At 57.2% G+C, this 9,322-nt stretch overlaps 1 protein-coding gene across 1 annotated transcript; it reads right to left on the bottom strand.

Annotated features, from left to right (window-relative positions):
• Nucleotides 1-4,365: 4,365 nt before the first annotated feature.
• NKX2-2 (NK2 homeobox 2) lies at nucleotides 4,366-8,261 on the bottom strand. Its single transcript, XM_004754120.2, has 2 exons — nucleotides 6,779-8,261; nucleotides 4,366-5,846 (listed from the first exon to the last, which is right to left on the bottom strand). The coding sequence occupies exons 1-2, from the start codon at nucleotides 7,035-7,037 to the stop codon at nucleotides 5,284-5,286; spliced, it is 822 nt and encodes a 273-aa protein (XP_004754177.1). The 5' UTR covers nucleotides 7,038-8,261; the 3' UTR covers nucleotides 4,366-5,283.
• Between the last annotated feature and the right edge of the window lie 1,061 nt (nucleotides 8,262-9,322).

Below are 9,322 nucleotides of genomic sequence, written 5' to 3' on the forward strand. Positions count from 1 at the left end.
GTGTGTGTGTGAGAGAGAGAGACAGAGAGAGACAGACAGAGAGATAGTTGGGGCATTGGTGAAAGCAATAAAACTCAGATCGCTTCCTTGGAGAGATAGCGGCAGCTATAATGCGCTGGGGGGATCAGGGGTTTATTTGCAGATCCTGGATAAAAGATGATATATCGACACAGTTTAGAGTGTCATTGCGCCTGGCCTCTCAGGAAGCCACAAGTACATATTTCCTGAAATACCGGCCAACACAATATCTAATCCACACACCACTTAAGCATGGGAGGGGAAGCTCAGCATCTTACAAGTTTGCTCCTGGTTTCCTGCTTATGGGTGGGGAGGCCCCACCCGGACAGGATCGGGTGCTTCTGGACTTGCCCTCCCCTAGCCATCGTCTTCAGTCCAAGTAATCACTTAGCGATGGGCCTTAATAAATACGTCTGAGAACTGTCCTTATGCTCGGTAAATATTGGATTAGCTTTTCAATGACCAGGCTCTTGAAAAGGCTCGAGAAATCCACACCAGGTCTCAACTAAGCCTAACAGTCAATAGGTAAGGAAAATAAGTTCTTCCCTGGCTGGTGTGGGGGAGCGTTCAGGACAGGGTTCCTCTTCTTACCAAGTTATCAGATTCTACTAAATATGACAGAAGTACTAGACAGGAAAGTGAGACCCCCGAATTTTGGATTAGCTGGAATTTCTACCATCTTAGTTTCGCTCATTAAGGGCTGAATGACTTTGCCCCAGGGCGACGTGCGTTCCTTCTGTTTACTTCCACAGCACGAACTCTTCAACTCTTCGCTGCAGCACATATTTGTTTGTTTGTTTGTTTGTTTAGGGGGTGCTTACGGGAGTTTCAGGCCAGACTGTTGGGGAGGGGCCTGACCTGAATGATCTCCGATGGCCCTTCAAGAACTCAGACTGCTTCGGTGAGGCAAAACCGGACAAATTCCTCGGAAGCTCTGCTCTGTGTCCCTGTTACTGAATTTTGCTGACCAAAATGATGCAGGAGACGCTGAGAATTAAAGCGCTAGTTCCTCTCTTACCAACGGGAAGGGCGGCGGTGGAAGAAGTCTCTGAACCGGTTTCCCATCGCATTCAGATGCCAGTGGTATCCCCGCGCATCGTAATTCGAATGACCGGGGGTCCGTAACAGAGGGGTCCGGCTGGGCACAAGTGGCTTCAGAACCGGTTGCAGCTGAAACTGAGCAGGGCCAAGACTGAGCGGCCCCTTGGGCTCTCCGAGTCTTCCCTGAAGTGCGCGGAAGGCTGGCTTGCGCGCCTGGGCGTCGCGACTAGGAGGACGCATGGAGATTGGATTTTCATTTACTCTGAGGCCTCGAAGTCCGTGAGACCCCAGCATCCCCGGGTCCTGGACACCTGGGTCTCCTCCTGAGCCCGGGGCAGTCCGGTGGCTTCCTCGGGAGGCCCCTAGACATGCGAAGCTTAGTTCTCAAAATGCGCGCAAGGAGCGCAAATCCTGAAGGCGGACAGTTCATATACCAGAGCCTGAGCGTTAGAGCCAATATTTTGTAGAGGAGACAGAGACAGAGGACAGAGACAGACTGGGGCGCGGGGTGGGGGGTGCGGGGAGGGCAGCGAGAGAGCGAGCGAGAGAGCAAGCGAGAGAGGTATCCAGCTCTCAGTGTGTCACGGGGCCTAGGCGGGGCAAGCGCCCTCTGAAACCATCAAAGACAGGGGTGGCTTTTTTCCCCTCCTCCAGCCTCCTCCCCAATAGATATAGCACGAATTTTTAATGCGTCTTCCTTTCACAGACAACAATACAGGGTTTGAAAGCCGGACACAATTTGGGTTTTGTGCGGGTCCCTCCTCGCGCTCCCTCGGCCCAGCTGGCCATATGGAATCCAGCATGGAGCCCGCGGATGACAAAGGGACCCAGTGACAGGCCCAACAAAACCCCAAGGAGACTTCTGCCTGACTCCGGGATTCACTGCCCGCGATAAGCGCGCTGAATGGTGCGGGGTGGAGGGGGAGGGAGGGTGGGCCCCTTCTCCCTCTTCCCCTCTCTCTATCCCCTGCGATTCTTTCTCTGTCTCTTTTTAATATGCACGCCTCTAACATCCCCGGCTCCCAGCTCTCCCATTGTGCCATTTTGTGCGGCCCTCTGTAGATTGGGCGAAGATAGACTGCCTAAGCGGACCCCGCGCCGGGTGCGCTCCCAGGGCGCTGGGGTTAGGGCCACACAGGGTTCCGCGGGCGCTTTTATTGACTCCATAGGGACCCGGGGACAGAGAGAGGCGGGCGCTGGACCCACCTCCCCAGCTCCCAGCCTCAGGGGCGCACAGCCAGACTGCAGGCCTGAAGGTCTGGCCACCGCCCCAAATGCACCCTAAATGCGCACTCAGCCCTCAGCGCACACATAGTGAAAACCTTCCAGAATTTGGACCTTCCACTTTGCCTCCTTCCTCCCTGGAGGCTTGGGTGGTGGGAGGGCTCCTATGATCATTATTGGCCCCCGGAAGCCCTAGGCCTGGGACAGTTAAAATCAACCGGAATCTTGGGGCCCTGCCTCGGGCCTCCTGACAACCCCTCTCCAAGAGGCTCGGAAGTCTTACATCCCTTCCCGATGCATTGGGGAGTTACAGGAAAGTTACCAGTGGCATCTTCAGTGGTTGGTGTCAGGGCAAATTGGGCATCCAACTACTGTACAATAAATGATTTAGGGAGAATTCTCTGGGCTTTTATAAGCAGCAAGAACTAAAACCCAAACGTTTCCAGGCTAGTGTAGGGAACAAAGGGAGACTTCTCAGTATTTAGAAAACCTGAGTGAACCCACATGAACCTGGAGATGGGGAAGGACATTTAGTAAGATATTAGAAAGACTTCAGCGCCCTCAATTATCCAGGGGCGGGTGCGCAACGCAGAAATAACGTGTAATCACGTCCCTGGGCGTGTTGAGCTGAGTGCTATTGACGCGCAGATTTGGTCACACGGATAATCATGTTTACTTTAGATATTGAATTAAATCTGATCATCAACTAGAGGGAGCGAGAAAGTCAGCTGGGACCGCTGCCTTGCTCGGCCTCCTCGCCACCCCCTCCTCCCCTCCCCAGCTATGAAGGTGGAGCTCAAGAGAAAACAGGAGATACAATTTCCAAATGAGGCCGACTTTCAATCCCGAGGCATCTCCGCACCCGCTGGGCTCTGAGCTACAGGGACTTGGGTATTTTCGGAAATCCCTGAGACAGAAGAGAGAAGCACCCCCCTCCCCGCAAGTGTGGCCCCTTGAGACGCTCCCCCGCATGGGCAAGTGTGTGCCAGCATGGGCCAAGGAGATCTGTGTGCAACGAGGGTGGGATAGAATCGGTTCTCTATTAGGGACCGGCCCACACGCCCTCCCCCGGGGCGAACCGGGGGCTGTTTCTTTGCCTCCTGCTCCCCTCACCGCAGCCTTCAGGCCGGGGCACACGACCCCACCTCAAACCCCTACTTTCAAGCAAGCAGTTCGCTCAGTTTCAAGCCGAAGACCTGGCCTGGAGGGCCGCGCACCGCCAGATCCTAGAAGGGGTGGAGGCATGGGATCCAGCCTGGGGTTTTGGGGCTGGGAACCCAGAAAGGACGGGGTGGGGGGGTGTGGAAGGAAGGAGGGAAGTTTCCCTTTGTAGGGGTTGTGGTTGTCACTGACTCCTGCCCGCCGGCTCTCTGGGACCAAAGAGCCTAGAGGAAGCTGCAGCAGTCCCCCTCCATCCCCTGAGCCCTGGTCCCCGCAAGTCACACCATTGCAAGGCTTCAAGCACCCCGAAACTCGCCTCTCCCTCTGTTTCGCCCCTGATCTTAGAGCGGTCTCCCAGGCCGCCTCTAGACGGCGGGTTTTGCAAAGGGGGTGGGGAGTAGAGAGAAAATTGACCAGTCTCAACCTCAGCCTCCCCACCCCCCTTCTCTGAGCGAGGTAAATCAAATGCAACAAAGTGAAAGTCATCGACTGTAGTGGCTTCAACAGCTTCTCAGGCTGAAGGAGCCACTCGTAGATTTGGGCGAGCAAGGGGGGTTTGCTCCCTTCGCCTTGGCATTTTCCAAAGTCACTTTTCCTCCTGGAGCCAGAAGGCTGCCACACAGCCCGCGAGGCCTAGGGAGAGGCCCGGGAGAGGGTGGGCGACCTCAGGCTTCTGGTGGACGGCTCGAAGGCCCGAGGCCAACCGCTCCTGCCCCAGCCGGGAATCCAAGGCACAGAACCTGGCTGGCCCGCCCGAGCTAGGCCTGTTCGGAGAGCCTCTCCAGCGCCCCCGGTGCCCCTGGTTCCAGACCCCGAAGGGAATAGTGAGTGAGATCGCGGCTAGCGGCCAGGCCGGGGTCCTTGCCCTAGGCCTCAGGCCCGGCGCAGGGCGACAAAGTAAGACAAACGGGAGGGTCGGGCTTGGTTTTTTTAAACACAGGATTTTTATTAAAATTCTTATTTAAAAAAATCGAAAGCTTTCAGCGCCCGGCGCTCTAGGGGAACCGCAAGGAACCGCTGAGCTCCAAGTTCCAGGGCTCAGGACCCGGAGGTGGGGCAAGGGGGCTTCTCGCCTACACATTTTTTCCTTTTTCATATTTGAGAAATGTTTGCACTGAACAAAATATAAAAGGAAAAGAAAGCAGGGGTAACCAAACATAAACAAACAAACAAACAAACAAAAACCCACAAAGAAAGGTATTGGGCCCGGAGGGAGAACAGGCCCGCTGGACTCGAGATCATTTTGGCAACAATCACCACCGATATTTACAACGAAAGCGAAATCTGCCACCAGTTGTCAGAACGTTTACAGGGCCATAAATATTTAGCATTTTCTTATTTTAAAAAAAGGAGAAAATTTCTCTATATTTTTAAAGTGTTCTCCACTTGCTTTAGAAGAAGACGGCTGACAATATCGCTACTCACACAAACATATTTTACAAAATTCACAAAAGCGGGGCGGGGGAAGGGTGTGTTGGTCTTTTTCTCGTTCTCAAGTGAGGACGTTAATGTCGGGGACGATTTGGTCCCCCTGGGGAGAGGCAAAGAAGCAAAGCTGCGCAAACATTCTGTAAACACGGCTTATAGTTCAGCCCTCTCCAAAGGTTGAAAACAAGAGAGGCATGGATGGGGCAGAGATGGGTGGATGGAATCTGCCACTCCAGGGAGAGGCAGGCAACCTCCCGGCGCCTCCACAATGGAGCCAAGAGTCAACTCGACTCCATAGTAATAATTATAATAATAATAATAATAGCCACCGTAAGGACCGAGTCCTCCTCGCTGCCGCCGCCGCCGGGGTGGGGCCTGGGCCTAGGGCCGCGAGTCTCAGAGGGGGGGCGTTCACCAAGTCCACTGCTGGGCCTGGACCAGGGGGTGTGCTGTCGGGTACTGGGGGGTGCTGGCCGAGCTGTACTGGGCGTTGTACTGCATGTGCTGCAGAGACTGCGCGCTGTAGGCCGAAAAGGGGATGCCCGCCTGGAAAGTGGCGGCTGCCAGGTCCTGGGCTTTGAGCGCGTGGCACGGTTTGCCGTCCCTGACCAAAACGGGCACGGCCACTCGGCGCGGCGAGGGTAGGGGTGTCACCTCCATACCTTTCTCGGCCCGGGCACGCTTCATCTTGTAGCGGTGGTTCTGGAACCAGATCTTGACCTGCGTGGGTGTGAGGCGTATGAGGCTGGCTAGGTGCTCCCGCTCCGGCGCTGACAGGTACCGCTGCTGCCGGAAGCGCCGCTCCAGCTCATAGGTCTGCGCCTTGGAGAAGAGCACCCGCCGCTTCCGCTTCTTGCCCGCGTCCCCCCCGCCGCCCGGGGTCTCCTTGTCATTGTCCGGTGACTCGTCGGCCGAAGGCTCCGGGGATTTGGAGCTTGAATCTTGGGGCGCCGCGCCGGCCGCCAGCCCATGCACTGGGGGAGAGAGAAGCGCGTCAGGCGCCTGGAGGCCGCGCGCCGGCGGGGCCAGACCCTGTGCGTCTCGGCTACTCCGTGCGCCCTCCGCCCTCCGCGCGGGGCAGCCCGGCCCCACTGCCTTCGCCTTGACCCTCGCCCTGCTCCATGCGCAACAAAACCGTTGGTTTCCCCCATCGGAAAGAGGCGAAGCGACAGGAATGGGGGCTCCAGGCTCGCGTTTCTAGGGGTTCGCACAGTGTGGGTGCGTATTTGGGGGTAGTGGAGCGCAGAGAAGATCATCCCGAGTTAAGGGCTCCGGCCCCCTTAAGCAGTTTCCTCTCTGGAGGGACGTGGGCAGATTTTTAAAACAAAAACCCCACAATCCCGGCATTGATCAGCTCGGCCATTTAAGGCAGGTTTTTGGGGGCTTTCGTTTTTGCTTTCGGACTTTCTCTACACCCTCCGCACTGCACAAAGCGTCCTCTATGATCGTGCAGGGGGCAGGGTGAGCTATTTATACCCGAGCTACCGGGAGCCTCCCCCACCTTCTACCCGTACCCCGAGGTTTGCTGGCTCGCTCCAGTGCTCCAGGCCAGTCCCTCCCGGCTGTCGGGTTGAGGGGGATGGGGGGCTTCCGACCGGAGCCATCAGTCCTGGGTTGACATCTGTAAGCAGCCCTTGGGAGGTATTCCCCTCCCCCTCGTTTTCCTAATTTCTTGCTTTGGAAAAATATCTGAAACCAAGTCTTTTTCCGGTACTGGGGCAGTGGGGGGAGGGTTGAAGAGGAAAGAGTTAGGGCATTATTAACAAGTGTTAAAAATTTTTCTAGAGGAGCAGGCAAGGGATCGAGTTTAAATGGCTCCTTTCCCTTTCTCCCCCAGCTTCCAGCCCGGGCTGCGGCCACAGGATGAGAGGCGCCACTGCCGCGGCGGCCAAGTTTCGCTACTTACGGGAGTACTGGAGGCCCTCCGTGCTGGCCAGCCAGCGCGTATAGGGGTTGTCGCTGCTGTCGTAGAAGGGGTTCTTCAGGGGCAGGCTCTGCACGGTGTCCAGGGTGCCCTGCCCTAGCGGCCCAGCCCTCTTGGCGGGCTCTGGCCCCTCGCTCTCCTCCTCCGGCCCTTCGGCCACCGAGCCCTCCTCATCGTTGGTGTCCGGCAGGTCCAAGATGTCCTTGACCGAAAACCCCGTCTTTGTGTTGGTCAGCGACATGGCTCGGGACCCCGCAATTTATGCCGCAAAGTTGTAGCTTCACTTGGTCAGTTCGTGGCGCTCCCCAGTTGGGGCGGGGAAGGGGTATGGGGGGAGGGAGAGGGGGAGGGGAGGAGGGGGGTGGGCTTTAATAATTGAGATAATTATTATTTTAAAAAAGAGAAAGAAACTATAAGGAAGGGGTGGGGGAGCCCAAACGCAGCTCCTGTGTCTTCTCTGAAACCACGAGGAAATGGACGCAGGGAATGGGCAGCCTGCGCGCCGAGCGCTGCGGGCCGGGCCCTAGTTTGTAACTCCAGGAGAGGTGCCAAGGAGGCGTCAGCTCGGGCTCCGGCGGCCGCTCGGCGCGCGGTGGCGGCTGGTGGCGAGGAAAAAATGGGCCATTGCCCGAGCGATCAGTCCATATAAGGCTGGGCTCCACTCACGAACCTGGGGAGAGGGGGGGAGAAGAGGGGGAGAAAAAGAGGGAGGGAAACAGAGAGGGAGGGAGGGGGAGCGAGAGAGGGAGCGAGAGAAGGGTGGAAAAAAAGGGGGGAGACATTAAAACGCAAAGGTTGGACACGTGTGGGCGGGTCTTGGAAGTCAAGTGGATGAAGACAGTATTTGCAGATGTGAAATTGTGGGTTTTGGGGAGCTCCGCGCTCCCAGCCAACGGCCCTCTAGAGCAAGATGAGAGGTGTAACGTGTCAATTAATTGCAAAGACGGGGCGAGCCTTTTTTACCCACTATTTACATACAAAGGACCACCGCGTCGCTCGAGAGTCCACACACTTGAAAAGGCCGTTTTAACAAATTGCATCTTTAAAAAAGCGGGGGAGGAGGAGAGAAAACAAAACAGAAACCAAGAGGAACAACAACAACAACAAAATCCTCCTTAACATTCACCGGTTCCTACCTCCCCGCCCCCGTGCGCCCGCCCCCAGCAAGCCGGAAAATTGGCGATTTGTGGCGCCTTTGGAAAAGGGGGAGGGGGCGAAGGCTGAGCCGCGGAAATCTCTCCTCCTCATCGCTGGTGGTTCCCTAAACAAGATCCGGTTCAAATGGCAAGAGCCCAACTTCTGTAAGCCTCCTAGGTCAATATTTTGGTTGAGGCTTAAGGATGAGTACTAGAAATGACAAGGCAAGTAATTGATTCTAGTTAACGCCGAAAGAGCCCGAAACCCAGGAGAGGGAACGGCTCCGGCCGGCCGGAGCCACCACCAAACGACCCCACCCCCCTCCAGCCACTCTTTATTTGCTAAAGACTTATTTATTTCCTTCACTCCGCCTCTTTCTCTCCCCAACCCCCTTCCATTTCTAAGCGGCCGGGGAGCACAGCGCAGTTCACTTGCTGCTTTGCGGGCAGCCCGGGAAGGGAAGGGAAGTGGAAGGGGAGGGGTAAGGTGGGGGTGGGGAACTCGAACTTGGGCCGGGTTCGGTCCGCGGCCCCGTAGCTTCTGGGCTCTGCCGGCCGCGTTCTCTGGGTGGAGGAAAGGACAGACGGCCCGGCGCCCTTCCTGCCCCTTATTATGCCTCACTCTCCAGCCCTCCTCCCTCTTCGGCCTCCTAGCAGCGGTGGGGGCGGCGGGAAGGAAGAGGGGAAGGGTGGGGTGGGGGTCAGGGGAGCTGCATCCAGCCCGGGTGAGGACCCCGAAAACCGCAGGGGAGGGGGGTCGCATGCCGGGCGGATGGTGCTGTTTTCCTTGGAGTTTTCCTCTCCAAAGCAAATCCTTAAATTTCGTCTCCTTTGGTTGCCCCAGGGGCGCGATCGGAACACTTGCTCCAGGCTCCCAGCTTGCATTAGGATTGTGTGAGGTTCCTAACCTCTCGCCAGCCTGGGAACTGAACTTTCCTGGGACAGCACCTTCTCCTAGGCGCTGAGAGAAGCCCAAGTTGCACTTCTGCCCTTCTTTGCAGTTTCCCCTTTCCTTCCTCCCTTCCTTCCTTCCTTTTCTTTCTCTTTTTCTTTTTTGGTTTGGGGGGGTAGTGGGTGAGGGGAAGGTTTGCTACCTGATGCTCCCGTCGGTCCTAGAAAAGCGTCAGGAGGTGCTTTGCCGGGGGTGGGGGGAGGGGGGGGGGGTGGGGTGGGGTGGGGGGGGGGGGTGGGGAGGAGCAGAAAAGGCGGCACGCGGGGTCCGGGTCTCGCCCTCCCCTCTGGTCTTAGCCGCGGCCGCCCTAGCGCTGGCAAAGAAGCGCGCGGGGCTCGGTTCTCTCCGCGCGCAGCTGCGGCCGCCGCCGAGCCCCTGCCACCCCCGGGTTGCCAGCGCCCGGTGAGGGCGCCTCTCCCCGAGCCGCTCGGCGGCTTT

The sequence above is a fragment of the Mustela putorius genome, unplaced genomic scaffold, assembly GCF_011764305.1.
Source record: "Mustela putorius furo isolate JIRA1106 unplaced genomic scaffold, ASM1176430v1.1 tig00000253_pilon_pilon_pilon, whole genome shotgun sequence".
Classification (NCBI taxonomy): Eukaryota; Metazoa; Chordata; class Mammalia; order Carnivora; family Mustelidae; genus Mustela; species Mustela putorius.